A 21,452-nucleotide genomic window follows, 5' to 3' on the forward strand; every position below is an offset into this window, starting at 1 on the left:
ATTGAAAAACGTTTTTTTATAAAATATTTTTTAAATAAAAAATTTATTGTAAATTCAAAAACGAATAAAAATTAATGACAAGTAATTCAAGAAATATTTATGTACATAAAAATAAAGTAAAATGAAATAGTGATTATTTAAAATTTATAAAGTAAAATTTACAACAGGTAGAATCCCCACAAATTAATTTACAATACAAAAATTGCATATTCAGCATTTAATTCTATTAATTAATAAGAAAATCACGTAGGTACATAAAAATTAAACATTTTATTTTATTTTATAAAAATCGATGAAAAATTAAAGTGTTATGCTAAGTTTTACAAAAGTCCTAAGTCCTATCGACCGATAAGTCTTACGTCCTTCCTACTTAAAACCTTGGAACGGATAGTCGATAGCATGGTTAAAAGCAGCATACCATACAATGACCTTAAATATAAGCAGCATGCTTATGTAAAGGGACGATCGGTGGAAACCGCTTTAAATGAAGTTGTCCACTACATAGGTGAATCTTTCGATAGCAAACTGTATACACTGGCAGTATGCATTGACATCGAAGGCGCTTTCAATAACGTGCACACTGATACCCTTATCCAATCCCTAGACCAGTTTTATGTTGACCGGGTGCTCCGTAACTGGATCAACTACATGCTAAGGAGCAGATGGATAAGCTGCGAGATGTACGATATAACTATCAGGAAAAAGGTATTTCGCGGTATACCACAGGGTGGCATTTTGTCACCTTTACTCTGGGTCACCACGATTAATAGCCTCCTAAGGACCCTAACCGAGAAAGGACTTAGACCTGTCTGCTATGCAGACGATGTCGTAATACTTTTAAAGGGAAAGGATCCAAATTACTTGTGTAGAAGAGCTGAGGAGGCTCTGAATACGGCCTTGAGCTGGGCTCAACCGAGAGGCCTCAATGTTAACCCGGCGAAGACGGAAATCTGTCTTTTCACAAGAAAGACAAAAATTTCTACATATACTGAACCTTGCTTCTTGGGCAAGAAGATACCGGTGACAGACAAAGTTAAGTACTTAGGTGTAATACTTGACCGGAAATTAAAATGGAGACACCACATAGAGGATAGGATCAACAAGGCCCATCGGTGCTGGGCGATATGTAGGAGAACCATAGGCATGAAATGGGGTCTTAGTCCTACTATGACAAATTGGCTTTATAAAAGTGTAATTAGACCAATTCTAGCTTATGCTTCAATAATCTGGTGGACTGCTTTGGACAAAAAGTGTAATATCAAACTACTACAGGGAGTTCAGCGTACATGCTGCTTGGGTATAAGTGGTGCCATGTGTACTACTTCAACCAAGGCTCTGGAAACGTTGCTAGATATTCCAACCATTGAAACATATATAAGATATGAGGCGGCGCTTACAGCCGAACGGCTCTTTACTTTAGGCGAACTAGCCAAAAACGGTTATAGGACACGTCATCAATGTATACTGTACACATTGGAAGGTTATACACATTCATCGGACGTGCCTGATCGCATACCAGACACTGAATATGTCGGAAACTTTGAAACGCTAATCCCAGATAGAATGTCTTGGTCAAGCGGAACATTAGAGCAAATACCAGTAGGAATCCGTTGCTACACGGATGGCTCTAAATTAGGGGACAAAGTGGGTCTGGGGTTCTATATTGAAGACCCAGAAACAGAAATATACCACCGTTTACCTAATCATAACACAAGCTTCCAGGCAGAAGTACGAGCAATAACGGAATGTGTAAATTGGATTAGAATAAATATGGCGCCCACAGGGCTTAATATATTTACCGACAGCCAGACGGCAATTTGTGCGATATCAGGTGATAGAATTAAATCTAAGACCGTATTGGATTGTAAGAAAGCTTTAACTGAATACTCTCCCAGAGGTAAGGTTCACATCATATGGGTACCAGGCCACTCGGGAGTAATCGACAACGAAAGGGCGAATGTAATAGCTTTAAAGGGAAGGGAGCTCGATGTAGTTAACCTGACAAACGCAAAACCATTCGACGCAACAAAAGCTGAATTAAAAATATGGATGAGAGAATCCCATAAGGCCTCTTGGAATAATGAAACGGTGGGTAGAACCACAAAGATTCTATGGGGTGACCCTGATGAGAGCAAGACGAGAAATCTTCTCAAAATGAGCAAGTCTGAGGTTAGTATGATGGTACGTATTCTCAGTGGACACACAGGATTACGAGCACATCTATACAAAATTGGACGTGCGAATTCAGACGAATGTAGAGCATGTGGAGAGGACAGTGAAACTCTGGAGCACTTTCTTTGCCATTGTCAGGCATTCGTCGAAGTTAGATCCAAGTATCTTGGAAGTGATGTTATTCCGGAAATAACATTCTTAACCAACACCGATTGGAAGATTCTTAGGAATTACGTCCAGGAAACTGAGTTTCTGAACATGGAAAAATAATACATTCAGTGAACAATTTTTTTTTTTTTTCTTGAATTGGAGCGCACAACAGGCCCGATAGTGGCCTAGGTGTATTTCTTCGGATTTGATGTAGTATACATCCTCCTATCAACCTAACCTAACCTAACCTACAAAAATGTTTTTCATGTTTTTTCTATACAACTACTTGCATGTTTCTTTTTTTTAACAATTTTTAAAAACGTTTATACTAATTTTTATAAAATGTGATAAATTTATTTTATGATTCTTTTCAATAGTTACATATTTTTAAAGAATATCATATGATACCAGATATGAGCATAACTAAAATATGTTTTATTTTTATACCCTACGCCACTTTAGTGGGGAGGGTATATTGGGTTTGTGTTGATGTTTGTAACGCACAATAATATTGGACCTATACCCACCTTATACCAATCGGCTTAGAATCATTTTCTGAGTCGATTTAACTATTTCCGTCGGTCTGTCCGTCCTTGTAATCAAACTACAGGTCGCAATTTTAAAGATAATTAAATGAAATTTGGTTCTATTCTCACAGGGACGAAGCCTATTGAAAATGGCTAAGATCGGTCCATTATTTCACCTATCCCCCATACAACTGAACCTCCGAATAGGGCTTGTAAGCCTTGTAATCAAACTACAGGTCGCAATTTTGAAGATAATTCAATGAAATTTGGCACATGATCTATGATATCGAAAACGAAGCCTATTACAAATGGTTAGGTTAGGTCAGGGGTCGGCAAACTATGGCTCGCGAGCCAAATGCGGCTCTTTGGATGTGGAGCTGTGGCTCTTTAGTTTCATACACACATTTTATTTATTTTATAAAAGAATATTTATATATTTTAAAATTTTTCGGAATTGATTAACGAGCAGTGTATTAATACTAACAAAACAATTCGCAAAAGTTTCTACAATATACATACAGAACTTTTTAACTTTGCTTAATCGTTCTGTACATGAACGAAACAAAAACATATACTTTTTGAGTGAGAAAGAAAGAAAACAACACAATTAGCTTTTCGCTCATTTCCTTGCTTTTACAATCGTACATTTGAGAATAAATCCTCATTAAACCATTTGGAATTGGATCTCTAGAAATGCAAAGTTTAAAAGCAAGTTGGAAGAGTTAGGTAAAAAGCCAACTAATAAATGAAAATTTAGAGTCATTTTTGAAACTTTAAACAACAAGTTATGATCCAATCTTTCTAAAGCCATACAAACCTATCACTCCCATTGAATTTGTTCCATGTACAAGTTAATATTGTAAGAAAATTTTTAATTCTTTAAAGTGTTAATTGAAAAGTTCCTAAAAACAAACAAACAAACTCCTACGAAGTGCAATTAAATAAAATGTAGAACATGATCATACATTCCGAAATTTTCGTGTTTTTCGAATTAAAAGATATTTTTTGGAAATTTAAAATATAGTAACTAATTTATGTGGAGAGTTTGGATACAGTTAAATACTAAAAACTTGGTCTATATGAAAACTTTAAACTTTAATCTTTTTTTAAAGAATTTTATATTTTTTGAACGCTTTCTATAAAAAGGTGCCAAAAAATTAAAAATTTTTAAATATTGCACGTTTTAATGACAGTGATCTATGAAAGATTGATATATTTTTTGCATAAAAGTTTTGGCTATAAATAAATAATTGACGAGAAAGCGTATTATGGACCCATCCTTACAAAATTTGGTAATGAGATTTTGGATCCCATGAAACTTGTTTGTGTTGATTTTCATCACTACCCAGCAAAAAGAGACGTGCAAAAAAAGTAGTAAATGCATGGGTTGAACTGATAATGAACTGGTTCATATTTAGGGGAAACATGCATGATTTTAACATTAGCGTGTCATTGGCATGCATGGGTTCGCATTTGCAAAAATAGTTCGTCATTTAAATGAGTTCGTATAACCAATGAATATTCGATGATTCTCAAGCGAATTTTCATTGGTGCACTATATTTATTTAAAAATGCATTAATGGTATTTCGATTTAATTATCAATATTTAAATAATTTTTTTGAGTGATATTGATAAAAATAGAATAAGATAAAACATAACTAACTGATTTTGATTGGATTTAAATTCATGCAGAGGAAAAATACCCATTGTGTTTTAAAATCCGTTTAGCAGTCTTGATTTTTTCCTTCTCTTATTAATGGACTTAATATTACTAATTTTAATGGTCTTAATATTACTAATTTTAACAAAAATCTAATAAAAAATTAATGTCATTTTTAATCTTTACTGTATGAAATTCACGTTTTCGTTAAATCTCCTAAGAGAATACCAAATTACAGTAAAATATTACAATTCCTATTTTTGTTAATAGGAAAGCAATAAGAAAACTCTAAAAAGAATTGCTAAAATTTAATGGTTTATAATCAAAAACTATTTAATTTATATATACAGACGTTTTATTAAATTAGTTTTAACAATTATCTGAATTATACACTAGAAATGTATAAAAAGATGAAATAGCCATATAAATTGTCTGACATACCCGGGTATGTTGGGTATTGATGTACGTAATTTTTCTCGGATATAGATAAGACGGTTAACAGTAGCAGTATAGCGACGAAATTCGAGATAAACAAGTTGTATGAGAACAAGTTGTATAATAACAAAAATCTATCTTCCAAATTTTAATTTAACAACCAGAACTGGCTTAATAATAGCAGTATTATGACGAAATTCAACACAAACAGGAACAAAAATAACTTAACCAAATTTGGTGATGATCGGCTCATAATTGATATCCTCCATATTAGATCCCCACGCTTTAACGCTCAAAACAGGCAATACTAGCATAGTGGTGAAATTCGTCATAAACAAGTTTATAAGAACAAAAATACGTACAACAGTCTAAAATACAAGTATAACCAGCAAAAAAATGTTGATGTCGTTAAAGAAGAAGGGATATTCATGACTTCTTTAGTAAGTATTCTATTTAATGCGTTTTAAATACATGCCTAAATTCTAATAAATTTGTCATCAGTGAAGGCATGAAAAATGCACCCAAATTCACTCATGTAACTCCACTATAGGAATTGTAATATTTTACTGTAATTTGGTATTCTCTTAGGAGATTTAACGAAAACGTGAATTTCATACAGTAAAGATTAAAAATGACATTAATTTTTTATTAGATTTTTGTTAAAATTAGTAATATTAAGACCAATGAAATTAGTAATATTAAGTCCATTAATAAGAGAAGGAAAAAACCAAGACTGCTAAACGGATTTTAAAACACAATGGGTATTTTTCCTCTGCATGAATTTAAATCCAATCAAAATCAGTTAGTTATGTTTTATCTTATTCTATTTTTATCAATATCACTCAAAAAAATTATTTAAATATTGATAATTAAATCGAAATACCATTAATGCATTTTTAAATAAATATAGTGCACCAATGAAAATTCGCTTGAGAATCATCGAATATTCATTGGTTATAAGAACTCATTTAAATGACGAACTATTTTTGCAAATACGAACCCATGCATGCCAATGACACGCTAATGTTAAAATCATGCATGTTTCCCCTAAATATGAACCAGTTCATTATCAGTTCAACCCATGCATTTACTACTTTTTTTGCACGTCTCTTTTTGCTGGGTAGTGATGAAAATCAACACAAACAAGTTTCATGGGATCCAAAATCTCATTACCAAATTTTGTAAGGATGGGTCCATAATACGCTTTCTGGTCAATTATTTATTTATAGCCAAAACCTTTATGCAAAAAATATATCAATCTTTCATAGATCACTGTCATTAAAACGTGCAATATTTAAAAATTTTTAATTTTTTGGCACCTTTTTATAGAAAGCGTTCAAAAAATATAAAATTCTTTAAAAAAAGATTAAAGTTTAAAGTTTTCATATAGACCAAGTTTTTAGTATTTAACTGTATCCAAACTCTCCACATAAATTAGTTACTATATTTTAAATTTCCAAAAAATATCTTTTAATTCGAAAAACACGAAAATTTCGGAATGTATGATCATGTTCTACATTTTATTTAATTGCACTTCGTAGGAGTTTGTTTGTTTGTTTTTAGGAACTTTTCAATTAACACTTTAAAGAATTAAAAATTTTCTTACAATATTAACTTGTACATGGAACAAATTCAATGGGAGTGATAGGTTTGTATGGCTTTAGAAAGATTGGATCATAACTTGTTGTTTAAAGTTTCAAAAATGACTCTAAATTTTCATTTATTAGTTGGCTTTTTACCTAACTCTTCCAACTTGCTTTTAAACTTTGCATTTCAAGAGATCCAATTCCAAATGGTTTAATGAGGATTTATTCTCAAACGTACGATTGTAAAAGCAAGGAAATGAGCGAAAAGCTAATTGTGTTGTTTTCTTTCTTTCTCACTCAAAAAGTATATGTTTTTGTTTCGTTCATGTACAGAACGATTAAGCAAAGTTAAAAAGTTCTGTATGTATATTGTAGAAACTTTTGCGAATTGTTTTGTTAGTATTAATACACTGCTCGTTAATCAATTCCGAAAAATTTTAAAATATATAAATATTCTTTTATAAAATAAATAAAATGTGTGTATGAAACTAAAGAGCCACAGCTCCACATCCAAAGAGCCGCATTTGGCTCGCGAGCCATAGTTTGCCGACCCCTGGACTAGGGGAATAATGGACCGATTTAGTCAATTTTCAAACAACTTCGTCCTTGGGTAAAATTAAATATATCAGCCTATTTGCATCGCATTATCTGGAAAATTTCTTGTAGTTTGATTACAAGTCGGATGGACAAAGTTAAACTACTATAGTGCTGTAGGTTATAATAAACTTTCCTCTTTTTTGATAGGAAGTAGGATCTGGAAGGGTTTGTAACTGACAAAAATTACATTTTTATAATTCATTTTCCAAAAAAATGTTTTCGACGGTTTTTCCTGGCAAATTAATTATTTGTTGTGAGAACGGTTGATAATGAATATATGAACATTTTTAAATATCTATAAAATAGCTATTTATGCATAAAAGTGAGCATTTCAAAAGCCTATATTTCATATAACTAAAATCTCTTTATTATTGTATAGCCACAATTTCAGATTTTGGGGAAGGATCCGAGATATCAGAAGTCCGGCATAGAATGTTACGTCTAATTTAAAAATCGTCTAAGGATGAAATGTAGCTACAGCCAAGCCATAAATATTGATATATCATATGTAACGATCGGACTTAAAATGACGACGTAATATATAAAAAACAACAAGTAAGAGTGTTATATTCGGCTGTGCCGAATCTCATATACCCACCATCAAACCGTATGCCGTAAAAGGAATGCTCCCCTATAAACATCAGCGTGATATTTGGAATATGGCTTAAGTCAATTATGGCCCGAGCTCTTTTGAACTAACAAAATATTAATTAAAAAAAAATATTTTATTTTAATTCTTAAACCGTGAGCGTCAATTATGAACCGATACTCATAAAATTTTGTACATTCAGGGCTATACTATTTTAAATAAGGAACACTCGTAGTTTATTAGCCAAAACTCTTTCCTGAAGGGAATCTTTTGTGTATTACCGACACATTCCGCATGAAATTCGGAGCGAATTTCATAACCATATTTGATAACTCATATTTTTAAGCCAGTAATGATAGTTTAAGTAATTTTCTGAAGGGGACCTTATATAGGCGGTAGGGTAAATTATATACCGATCCTCCCTTTGGTGGAGAGATTAAACTTTTCGTCACATTCATATTTTTAAGCCAGTAATGAGCATTGTAGTTATTTGCAGAGGGGGACCTTAATTTGGGGATGGGTCATTTATGAGCCGATCCAAAAAAATTGGTACACAGGTTTTGGCTCGTAAGAAACTTACGTGTGTAAGGACCCAATAGGGGGAGTAGGGCCAATTACGGACCTATCCACATCAAAGTTATTAAAAAGATTTCGGCTCGCGAGGAACTTTATTGTGTAAAATTTTATTGCTATATTCGTATTTTTTAGCCAATAATGAGCGTTAAAGTCATTGTCAGAAGGGGACCTTATATGGGGGATAAGGTCATTTATGGGCCGATCTTATAAAAAATTCGTAGAGCGATTTTGGTTCGTAAGAAACTTCCTTATACCGAATTTCATCGCTATACTCGCATTTTTGGACCAGTAATGAGTGTTCAAGTAATTTTCTAAAGGGGACCTTATATGGGGGGTAGGGTCAATTATGGACCGATCATTAAAAAAATTTGGTAGAAAGATTTTGGCTCATATGAAACTTATTTATGTCGAATTTCATCGCTATACTTGCATTTTGGTGCCAGTAATGAGTGTTAGTCATTTTCAGGAGGGGACCTTATATGGGGGGTAGGGTCATTTATGGGCCGATCCTAAAAAAATTGGTTAAAAGGTTTTGGTTCGTAAGAAACTTACTTATACTGAATTTCATCGCTATACTCGAATTTTTAGGCTAGTAATGAGTGTTAAAGTCATTTTCTAAAGGGGACCTTATATGAGGGGTAGGATCATTTATGGGCCGATCCTAAAAAAAATTGGTAGAGAGATTTTGGTTCGTAAGAAACATACTTATACCGAATTTCATCGCTATACTTGCATTTTGGGACCAGTAATGAGTGTTAAAGTAATTTTCAGAAGGGACCTTATATGGGTGGTAGGGTCATTTATGGGCCGATCCTCAAAAAATTTGACAGAAAGATTTTGGTTCATATGAAACTTATTTATGTCGAATTTCATCGCTATACTTGTACTTCTAAAGCTGTTATGCCCGTTAAAGCTGTTTTTTGGAGGTCCACTTGTATGGGGGCTATCCGAAAAAGTGGACCGATATTGCCCATTTTCAATACCAAACAAACCTTAACAATAGAGAATATTTGTACAAAAATTCAACTGTCTAGCTCCTCTCGTGTGGTCCCTATCGTGATTTCAACAGACAGACGGACGGACATGGCTAGATCGTCTTAGAATTTAATAAGGACCCGGAATATATATACTTTTATGGGTCTATGACCAATATTTCGATGTGTTACAAACGGAATGACAAAATCAATATACCCCCATCTTTTTTGATGGTGGGTATAAAAAGGGCGGTATTTCTAGGCGTGGCAAAAAAATAATTTTTATATTTTTGGAAATGTTTTTAACATATCTTTAATCCTAGGGGGTGACTGACACAACTTTTTTTTGTCCATAGAGACCGACCCACTCTAATGTACACGTTGTTTACATTCAAGTATCTTTATTGAAGTATAAAAGAGGAATGAATAAAGAAAAAATAACATAAAGTAATATAAAGAAAATACAAAAAGAAAGAATATTTGACAGTTCATTATTATAACAAAACATTCATTATAAAAACAAACATTACACTGTGATACAAAAGTGAAGTAAAATAAAATGCAGGCGTTCTCATATACCAATTCTATTTCGTTATAGTCCATAGAGTACGAATATATTTTTAGTTTTCCCCTATCACTTCGTTAACTCACTTTTTAAGAGCAAAAGATGCGAAAAAGAGCCATTTTTGAAGTTTTAAATTTGAAAAATCATGAGTTTAGTAGTTTTCATCCGTTTTTCAAATTCCATATTTTTTTAATGATACAAGTGTTGCCTTTTAATCCAAAAAAAGAAATCCAAAATTTATGGTCAAACGTCTGAGTTACGGTCGTTTAAGTAAAAAAACTCACACTTTTTTAAAAAAATTTCATTTTTATCATGCTCTACTTTGGCCATGAGGCAGTGAGTTCATCTTTTATTACTTTCCTGAAGAATCACATAAAGGAAGGTTTCTAAAACTTGTTATTTCATAAAAATCTATGAAAAACTGGATGATTTATGCCAATTTTTGGTTTTCTCCATACAAATTAATTTTTGTATAAAAATGTTGATAAACATTTTTTAAACTTGTTACAAAGAAAACCAGAAACGTGAACGTTTTTGTATGGAAGAAATATGCAATATTTTTATAAAACTTAGCAGAACTCATAACCTTTTTCATCGATTATTATAAATTGACCATCATTGGAAACCCAACTTAATGTGCCTTTTTTCAAATGTAATAAAAGCTAAAGTTACTGCTTCATGGCCAACGTAGAGCAGTATGAAAATTAAAAATTGTGAAAAAAGTGTGAGTTTTTTTACTTAAATGGCCGTAACCAAGACATTAATCATAAATTTTGGAAACATATATTTGTTTAAAGTTAAAACTTCAAAAATAGCTCTTTTTCACATCTTTTGCTCTTAAAAAGGAACTAAACGAAGTGATCGGGAAAAATTAAAAATATATTCCTACTCTATGGACTATAACGAAATGGAATTGGTATATGAGAACCCCAGCATTTTTTTTGCTGTATCACTGTGTTATGCTCCTGCATAATCATATTAATTCAGTATTTTACATTATTGCTGATTAATATTAAATATTACAAACTTATTTATTGCTTTATTTTAACTGCTACAATTCTTGGAATTGAGGAAATGGACTTGGGTTACATTTTTATTTATTGCTTAAAATGTTATTTATAAAATCATCAGTTACGGTTGTCTTAACAGAAGTGTTTGTGTTGTTGTTTGTTTAACTCGCATGCTATTTTTATTTCCAATCCGATATCAAAGATTTCATATTTGGGAATGCGCTCGGCTATGTTTTTAAAAAAACATGCTTCTGTCTGCTATTTATATGTTATAATTTCCTTCTTATAAAACATACATTAAAGCATAATTTTTGGGTGCATAAAATTAACTTCTGCTTAATTAACATATTTATGGCTCTTTAAGCTTTATTCCGGATGGGGGCTAGGTGAAATCGTGGACCGATATTTCTCATATTCAATACCAAACAAACCTTATCAATAGAAAATTTCTCAACCTTCACCCGTGTGACCGCTGAATATACCACCATATTTGTTGATGGTTGCGGTCAAAAAATTGCGTTTGGTCGGAAAAACTTATTATCAATATTTTAAATTTTAGTATTAATATATTAGAGTGCAATGAATTTTCAATCAATCAACCTTATGTTTAAAATGCTGAAATCAACTCTTAAGCTGTGTATGTCAAAAATTAATTGGCAGTATTATGTATTTAGTAAATGTTTCAATGTAACATATTCTTTTCAATGATGTATACAGCACATAACTATGTACAGATTTTTATTTTAGTGTTAGTTTTTACTTATCGTTATTCATTTGACTTAAAAAATTAAAAATATAACATGAAAATTTTAACAAATAATGACATGATACAATAAAAATGCATAATTTGCATCCAAAATGTTTTTAATTCGTATTTTTTTATATTTATTTTTATACAATAATATTGCCGAATGCAAATTACTAACAAAGTGTAATGACGATTTTACAATTAAGAAGCCTCAAAATCGCACAAGCAAATTTCTTTTCGATGCAATATTCCGAATTGGTTCTGGAATTTCAAATGTTTTCGGAGATAGTATAGACGAGGAAACCGATTATGAAGACATAAATATAAAAACTTGTGACTGTGGTAAGTTTATACTAATTTGTCATTTAATTTACAATCAGTGTATGTATTATTAATGTTGTATTAAAATGCACTTTTATTTAATATATTTACAATTAAAATGGGAATTGTATGACTTTCGTTATAAAATGTAGAACACTACAAAAAAATAAAGAAGTTATATTTTTTAGATCCAAAACATATCTTACTTTAAGAAAATGTATGTTTTTTATATATGTGGACAATATAATAGGTGTAAATTTTTAATTAAGATAACAAAACGTATTATGTCCTGAATAATTGATCATTTCTGACTGATAGCTAAATGTTATCCATTGTCTTGTTAAAATCTATATTCTAGTAATTTGATTTGTGATAGTGGGTAATACAGAAACCGAAATTAATATACATACATATGTCTGTTTACAGGTTAAACCTTAATTGTTGAATTAATAAATACTTATTTTTATTAAATACTAGCTATTCCCAGTGTGCTTTGCTACCCTAAAAGCAATATAAATAAAAAACTTCTTAATAATTTTGAAGATTCTAACTGTAATGTTTTCCAGAGATACAATTTTTCAGAACGTTAATTAAGATTTTAATGTAATCGATGACAAATTTAAAAATAAATCTAATATTTTCCCAGATATACGAAATTTTGTATTTAATTCATATAGGGGGTGCCAAGACCCCACTGAAAGTCCGCCCGTTATTCTCTAAATGTTCACATGAATGTCAAAGATCTTCATGTAGAATTTGAAGATTCTAGCTCTAATAGTTTCTCAGATATACGAATTTTTCTATTTAATTCATATGGGGGCTCCAAGCCCCCCCATGACGAAAGTCCGCTCTTTTTTCTCCAAAATGTTCAGATGAATATTTAAGTTCTTAGTGCAAAATTTGAAGAATTTAGTTCAATTAGTTTCCCAGATAAACTAATTTTTGTATTGTATTAATATGGAAGGTGCTGCTCCCCTCATGGATAGTCCGCCAATTTATTTCCCAAAATGTTTACATGGATTTTAAAGTTACTCGTGCAAATTTTTAGTATTCTAACTGTAATAGTTTCCAAGATAAACGAATTTTTGTATTTAATCTATATGGGAGGTGTCACGCCCCCTAATGCTATTCCGCCCACTTTTTGTCTTAAATAATTATATTGATACTAAAGTTGCTCCGACAAAATTTGAAGACTCTAGCTGTTATATTATCTTAGATATACTAATTTAATATTTTCTTAATATGGGCGTGGAACGTTTAGCCGTTTAGCAGTCTATAAAGCACAAACAAACAAACATACATACAAACACACTTTAATTTTTATTTATATAGATTTTTGTGCGAAATCGACGAGAATCTTTACAAGTTTTGTCATTCAAGTTTTTTTTTTTTAATTTTATGTCGGAAACAAAACCTAATAATATTTGATTTTAAAATAAAATTTAAAAATTATAATTTTAATATTACAAATTAAAAAACTTTTAACGATAATTATTTAATTCTATGACAATACCAATTGAAATATCAGCTTAGAAGCTTTGAATACCATTGGAAGAAATGTATCAAACTTTGTCGTCTGAAATTTGTTTTTTTGATCAAATATAACCAGATATATAAAATAGATGTTAATGTGTTTCTCATCTAAACTTCAACTATATTTGGTGTCAAGAATTGTGCCAAGATACTTAACTTTATAAACATTTTTGAAAAGATCTGCTTATGATTTTTATTTTTAAAAGCAAAACAATAAATCGCAAATGTAAATACACTTTTAGGACACACATACACACATACTTTCTTCAGAAATCATAGCAAACAACACACTCTCATATAAGTAAGAGAAAAAAGGAGTACAAAAACCAAGTGCTCAGCCAAAATCATAAGTAACAAAACAAAAGTAGTAAAGGTTATACTAAACCATTTAAGTAAAAATCATTTCATCACTGTTATGCTGAGTGATTAATTTTGAAAAACAAAAATAAATCACAATTCAATCACTTTGGTTATGTGCCCCAGTTATTTTCAGTCTCTTGTTATATCTGCAGTGAAAATGTTGTGAAATGTGTGAAAAGGAAGACCCGTTTATATTTGTTCGTTGAGAGTAGACTGAACATAAATTAACTTTAAAGGACCAGTTGTTGAACGACCTCTTTATAAATATAGTAACTTTTAATTAATATTAAAAGTAGCTAAAGTAGCAAACTTGTAATTATTTTTAGCCAGAAAAGCTGTAGTTAAAAACTCAAAGCTAACAACTGTGTTTTTTTCGAAATTTATATCTATAACCATAGAATATTGCCGTAGAATCCCAACTCTCCCGGAAAAAAATCTAACTCAGCTGTCATAAAAACCTAACTCTAAATATGTATTAGTAAGATTTTCTTTAGAAGTGTTAGTGTATAAAAGCTTTTTACCACACATAAAATGGCAACATAGTTGCATAAAATCGGTCGAAATAAAAGTACAATGTTTTTATTGCATTAATTTTCTTAAATTATTACATTTTAAATTGTAGATTGCGTTTATAAAAGCATGATAATATTTTTCATGCATTCTATATTTGTTAAAATGTAAAATTCTTTAATTTTTTCGATTTTCATAAATTTGTTTACTACTAAAAATGCTACTCTGCACCTTCAATTTGAAATTAGAAAAACAATAAATGTAATGTCAAATAGTTAAAAAAATAATTTTTTGGTTTGTAAAAATTAAAAAGATCTTGATAAAGAAAATATATTAAAATAATTTTAAAAATAAATAATGTGTGTTATAAAAATTGTGTACAAATCATTTTTTGTGCGAATTTTGGATTTGAAATATATATTTGTTGTTATAGTTTTTTGTTGAACTCACACAGAACATGGAAGCTTTAAGGTGGTATTAGACGACATGTATTTTACATATGTACTGTCACTTTTTTTATCCATATGTAATTCCGAATGTATGTCAAAATTGTTATTTTACATACGATTCATAATTTTTGATATCACACCTGCCTGTGTTTTTCCTTATGACATAACCTATAATGTAATCAAAGCTGTCTTTTTAATATGTAAAAATTTTTAAAATTATAAATTAGTTTATTAAAAATTAAAATATACTTACTTTTCCTGTTCATTTTTTTTTTAATTTACTTTTTTCAAAAAATGTTATTTCAAAGCAAAACAGCTGTCTTGTTTATGTTTTTCATACGAAAATGGAGCACGCTCTAATCGAAAAAATTACATATGTATTTTACATATGCAATTTTTCATATCTATCAGACAATATGTACAACTATTACAGATGGAAATTTTGACAGTACCTTTAGTTAGCAATCTATGTGTATTATCTATGTCTATAACTATAAAAACTTCGAATGAAACAGTATGACTGCTTAACACGAATTATTTAGCAGCAATTAAATTTTTGTTTAGTTTGGACAAATTTGAAAAATTTTTTCCAATTTGCTTTGAAATTTTGTATCTGGCAATTAAATTTTTCTTATCAAATTCACAAACCATCACAGGGTGTATATATGTATTTTGAAAACTTGGGAGCATTGTTATCTACACAGAACCAAAAATTTACCTAAAATGGGGTGTAAATATGAAGAAATTTTGTTATTATACAGCCAACGAAAATTTTATTCCATATTACAGATTTGTTCGTTAATTTTTTGTATTTTAGTAAATTTTTTCATATTTACTAATATCGTTTCGTTGTTTAAGGGTGTTAGTTAAATTAACTAATATTTTTTATTCCTTATAACTAATTGAGGTAGTTAATTTGAATATATTTTTTACTTGTTTTTGAAGAAATTTCTTCAATTTAACTAATGAATTTAGTTCTCGTTAATAATATTTTTATTAATAATGAAGAATTTTTCTTCATTTTTACTACCACATTTTAGTTTATTTCTAAATCCCAGTAAACATTTTCTTTCATTATCTGAGACAATGTTTATATAAATTCAAACAGTAAAGTATTTTTTAACTTGTATTTTTTTTTAATTCTTGTAATTATACCCTTCACCATCGTGAGAAGGGTATATATAAGTTTGTCATTCCGTTTGTAATTTCTATAATATAATTTTCCGTTAGGCATGCTTTCGAGAAGATCGCTATTTAAAATTTGCAAAATCGGTCCATAAATACCGGAGATATGAGCAAAAATCCGAGACAACCTCTGAAAATTTCATAAAAAAGACAATTTTTTCATGCTTTGATATACGCAACAACAACAACACTGCTTATTCATTTAGTATTTCGTTTCATGTGTTTGGGTGGCTGTGTGTTTCATTGCCTTGTGTATATTGTTTTTGTTTCTTGGTGCATTCAGTTTCGTATGTTTGGATGTCTGTTGGTTTCATTGCGTTGTGTATTTTGTTTTTGCTTTTTTTTGGAGTATTTCGTTTCGTATGTTTCATTGCCTTGTGTATATTGTTTTTGTTTTTTGGTGTATTCAGTTTCGTATGTTTGGATGTCTGTTGGTTTCATTGCGTTGTCTATTTTGTTTTTGTTTTTTGTGTATTTCGTTTCGTATGTTTGGATGTCTGTTGTTTTTACCAGTGTTTACTTTTACTAATATATTAGTCAGCATTTGCCGCAAAATACACATTTTTATCACTCGTCATACTAAAAATATTTAAACTTTTTCAGATTTAAATAGCATTGCTACTAAATATTGCCGTTCTGTTTTTATGTTTAACTAGAAAAATTGCGACGTTACACTGCAATCTCTAGCAGCACGAATGAACAGTATTAATCTCTTGTTTGTTGTACAAGAAAAAAATATATTTTTGTGCTATAGCAGCGCACACTCAAATCTGTTAAACTAATATGGCTAGTATTGATGATATTTTTATTTGCGCTGAGTTTTTTCTAGTAGCAATTAAATTTTGTTTTGCAACTGCTAGCTGCAAATTTATTTATTGTTTTTTTATATTTTATTTTATGAATAAACAGTTATACCAGTGTTACCACAATCTCTAATTAAGGATAATTATTTTTCGCAACATAAAAAATAGTTTGTAAAATATACATAGTGGCACCTCCCATATGAATTAAATACAGAAATCGTTTTTCTCGGAAACTATTAGAGTCAGAATCTTCTAATTTTGACGAAAAACTTTAACTTCATTATGAACATTGGGAAAAAATGGGCAGACTTTTATTAGGGGGCTTGGAACCTCCATGTGAATTAAATAAATATGTATATGTATATGTTATTGAAAATATGGCTACCCCATAAAACACAACTCAAATTAAAAGCGTTCTTTAGATGTTTTTATTATTTTGTTCTAATGAATAAACATTTTTGAGCAATGTAGTTGTAAGATAATATGCTTATACTTATAACAATTTTATAACCAAATAATAGTTTTAAATATTTTTTGTTGTAGAAATTAATAAATTTATAATCACCTTGTATAAAACAGGGTGAACACACATAATTAAAATATTTTTCGTTGAATTCTAATGAGCTTACTTTACAAATTATTCAAATCACACTTTTAAAATGTGGAAGATTATTATATAATTTTTTTTTTTTTTTTTTTGAAGAAATGTAGTTAATATTATTTTGTAATACATTAAGGAAAAAAAACAAACAAATATCAAGGTAGTATTTTCTGTATTATATCATACAGAAACTATGAGAATATTTAAACTATATTTTAATAATTAATGTGTCAATCAGTACAGGATATTGTAGGTCGAATATCATCGATATATGGATGATAATAAATATACATACATACATATGTACATACATACATACATACATACATACATACATACATACATACATACATACATACATACATACATACATACATACATACATACATACATACATACATACATACATACATACATACATGCATACATACATGCGTACATGCGTACAAATGTGAAGTGTAATACCGAATTTAAACTCATGAAATGTCATAAAACTGTCAGTGTACTTACATACATACCTACATATGTCTGCCTGCTACTAGAAATTGCAAACACGAGTTGCAATTTTTATATTAATACGAATATATATGACTGCAATTTTTAGTAGCAAAGTGATACAAAAATGATAAAGTTTCATATTTATTTTATAGTCATATACAAGAGAGGTGGTGCTAGTGCTGCATATTTAAACGCTGGTTTTTACTGCCTTGTGTATTTTGTTTTTTTGTGTGTTTATTTCGTTTAGCGTTGTTGTTGTTCGTTTTGCTATTGCTATAATAATGATATAAACGGGAAAATGAAATAAATTAAAATTTTATAGAATTGATTTTTTTAAATACACTGTGTTGAAGGGTATATAAGAATCGGCACAGCCGAATATAGCACTCTTACTTGTTTTTCTTTATTGTTTATAAGTTATATAATATTGTCATTGATAGTAAAAGAAAATGTTTTTGACAAAATAAAATTATAAAAAGCTAAATTATATAATTAAATTAAAAGTACAAATTTATTATAAGAAGTAATAAAAATAAGTAAATTAACATTTAAGCAAATATTGTGAAACAATTTTGAAAGACGTTTTAAGTAATGAGTAAAAAATACGTTTTTTAAGGTTTTATATCAAATGTTTTGATAGGTGTGAATTAAATATGTTTTAAACATAAGACATCAATAATAAAGCTTCGTTGAGAGTCTCATATGGTAAATTTTGTACACGTTTTTGTTGACGGTATAAAAAGACAGTTATAAAAGGTTTGGAAAACAAATAAAATTATATATTTTTTAAAATTATATATGGATAAGGCCTAGGTGTATTTCTTCAGATTTGATATACTATATACATTCTCCTTTCAAACTAACTACTTATGTTATCCATTTACTTCATATTTTGGGATAAATGTTTACAAGATTGTTCCTTTATGCTATCTGCAAACACGGAGTGAATTTTTAAGGAGAAATTTTCTCACACTGTTTTTGGATATAATTGAATTCCTTATCTACCTACAAGAAATAAACAAACATGACATTAAATGTATAAATATGTTGTTGAGTTTTAAAGAATAACTTACCTGTGACCATTTGTTTAATATGTCAGAAGTACATTTCGCATGTGACACAACGTGGAGCCGGTCATTTAAAATTCGTTTGTATGTATCCAGTGTTTTATTGAAATAAGGCCTCTCTTGGACAACGCCATATTATTTCAGCTTACGCATTATATGTATTCATATATTTGTTGTATAATTTATCTTTGGATTTCCTTCCAGATTGCTTTATGTAGTAATATTCCTAAATAATAAAACAAATATCAGTGCTATATGTATGTATATTTATATAAAAAAAACAACGAGGTCTTACCAGAGATTCACAATACTTTCAGCTATTTTTGTAGATAAATTGACAGAATATGTTTTTACATAAGTATAAAACACTTCATATTAAAAAACATTTTAAATTCGTATTTATAAGCACAATATTTACACGTATATATTTAATATTTTGTGCAATCAAATTTTCTTATCTTATTTATTAAAATAATTATTTGATAACACAAACACTTTAAAGGGAACCACAATGTGAAATAATGTACACAAGAATTCTTTCAAATTTTTTCTTTTATATTGAAAAAAAAAAAACTAAGAAATTTCTTCAGTTCTACATGTCTTTATATAATTTAAATAAAATAGTTAAATTTAACGAAATTTCTTTAAAGCTACAGCACTATTTCATTATTTCCTCTTCTTTGTATTTTATTGTGTTTTTTTGGCGTCATGAAATAACTCCCCAAAACAAAAATGAAATAAGTCCTCAAATTTGGGGACTTATTCCGTTATGAAATAATTCCCCAATTTTAAAATTAAAAAAAGCCCCAACGGAATGAAATAACTTCCTAAATTAACTATTTTAGGTGTAGATTTGAATAATTCCGATTTTACTATTTTACCACTGTTTTAACCAAATTTCTGTTGATTTAACAAAATTTTTCAATGTAAATATAAAGAAATTTATTCAAAGCAACAGTTTAAATTGACTAAATTTTTTAACAAAAATGAATTACTAAATATGAAGAAATTCGTTTATATGAATAAAATTTCTATAGATTTGAATAAAAAAACCTGTAGATTTTTTCGTTAAGGGTTTACTAAAATTTTTCGTTAATATTACTTACGATATTTTTTTCTGTGCATACTTAATTTTTAGAGTAGAAATACAATATATCGGCTGCGGAGACGGATATTTTTTTTATATTGAAATCGGCATCAAATTAAAATTTATTTTAATTTGTTTACGAATTTTCTCTCTTTTACATTTAAAGTTGCCATGCCATTCATACTTTCCATGAAATTAAATTTGTACTGAAAATTTATATAAACTTCGAAAAAACACAACTAATGATTTGTTGTTCTGTTTATAAACAAGTAAGAGTGCTATATTCGGCTGTGCCGATTCTTATATACCCTTCACCACAGTGTATTTAAAAATATCAATTCTATAAAATTTTAATTTATTTCATTTTCCCGTTTATATCATTATTATAGCTATAGCAAAACGAACAACAACAACGCTAAACGAAATAAACACACAAAAAAACAAAATACACATGGCAGTAAAAACCAGCGTTTAAATATGCATACTAGCACCACCTCTCTTGTATATGACTATAAAATAAATATGAAACTTTATCATTTTTGTATCACTTTGCTACTAAAAATTGCAGTCATATATATTCGTATTAATATAAAAATTGCAACTCGTGTTTGCAATTTCTAGTAGCAGGCAGACATAATTGCAGGCCAACACAAATATATTTTTGTGCTTTAGCAGCGCACAGTGGGGCAGAATGGAAATTTTTTGGAAATAAATCTGGCATTTCTAAACGGCTGATCCGATCGGGATAAAATTTGGCGTGAGCGTAGCCAAGGAGTATTCGAGTTTAAGTTTTGAAGATGAACCCTGCAGATGCCCCAGGGACGGCGCTGTGGCGGCTCAAAGTAGGGTACCTACGACATGTAAAATTTTTAAACTCGTGCCATTTTTTTGTTTTTCACCCAAATACAAAGATCTTGACATACTACTTATCTCTTATAATATCCGAGTTATAGGCATTTAAAAATTTAGTGATACAAAATTTACCATACCTTGGTCCGCCTTTTTTTGAATACCGGGCGTAATTTTGGACCAAATGGACTCAATTTTTTTCTTGTTAGTTAGACAACAAAATTTCCAATAATATACAAAAAATTTCAGATCAATATCGTTTACAGATCCAAAAATATACGTTTTTTAATTTAAAAATTCAAAAATTTTTAGATTTTTGGCGTTTTTTTGCCAAAAATATGTCTTAACTCTTTTATTAATAAAATAAAATTTTTATTAAGAACATATAACAATTTTATAGTTTTCTAAAAGGTATCTTTACGCAGAACGCTTTGGCGTAAAAAACTTGTCCTATTTTTTGAAAATGTTGCCACTGCGTCCTTCCGAATATGACCTATTTTTTATCAAAACTTCAACTTTGGGCGACATGTTCTAAAATCCCAAAGCTGGGATCAGAAAACTGAAAGCAGTTTTTGAAACCTCAATATGTTTTCTATTTA

The 21,452-nt window shown here is 29.5% G+C and overlaps 1 protein-coding gene across 2 annotated transcripts in view; it reads left to right on the forward strand.

The window, feature by feature from the left end:
• The first annotated feature begins 11,618 nt into the window (after nucleotides 1–11,618).
• Nucleotides 11,619–21,452, forward strand: part of LOC119599714 (trypsin-1) — a 146,596-nt gene continuing 136,762 nt past the window's right edge. For both annotated transcript variants that reach the window (XR_005231093.1, XM_037949611.1), the window contains exon 1: nucleotides 11,619–11,932. Coding sequence is in view for 1 of the 2 variants with exons in the window: in XM_037949611.1 (XP_037805539.1) it covers nucleotides 11,701–11,932 (232 nt within the window). In the remaining variant the exon portion in view is untranslated. The remainder of the gene's footprint in view (nucleotides 11,933–21,452) is intronic.

This window comes from Lucilia sericata, unplaced genomic scaffold (assembly GCF_015586225.1).
Source record: "Lucilia sericata isolate MDLA Ls3-8-SP2 unplaced genomic scaffold, ASM1558622v1 Contig000086F_arrow, whole genome shotgun sequence".
In the NCBI taxonomy this organism is placed as follows: domain Eukaryota; kingdom Metazoa; phylum Arthropoda; class Insecta; order Diptera; family Calliphoridae; genus Lucilia; species Lucilia sericata.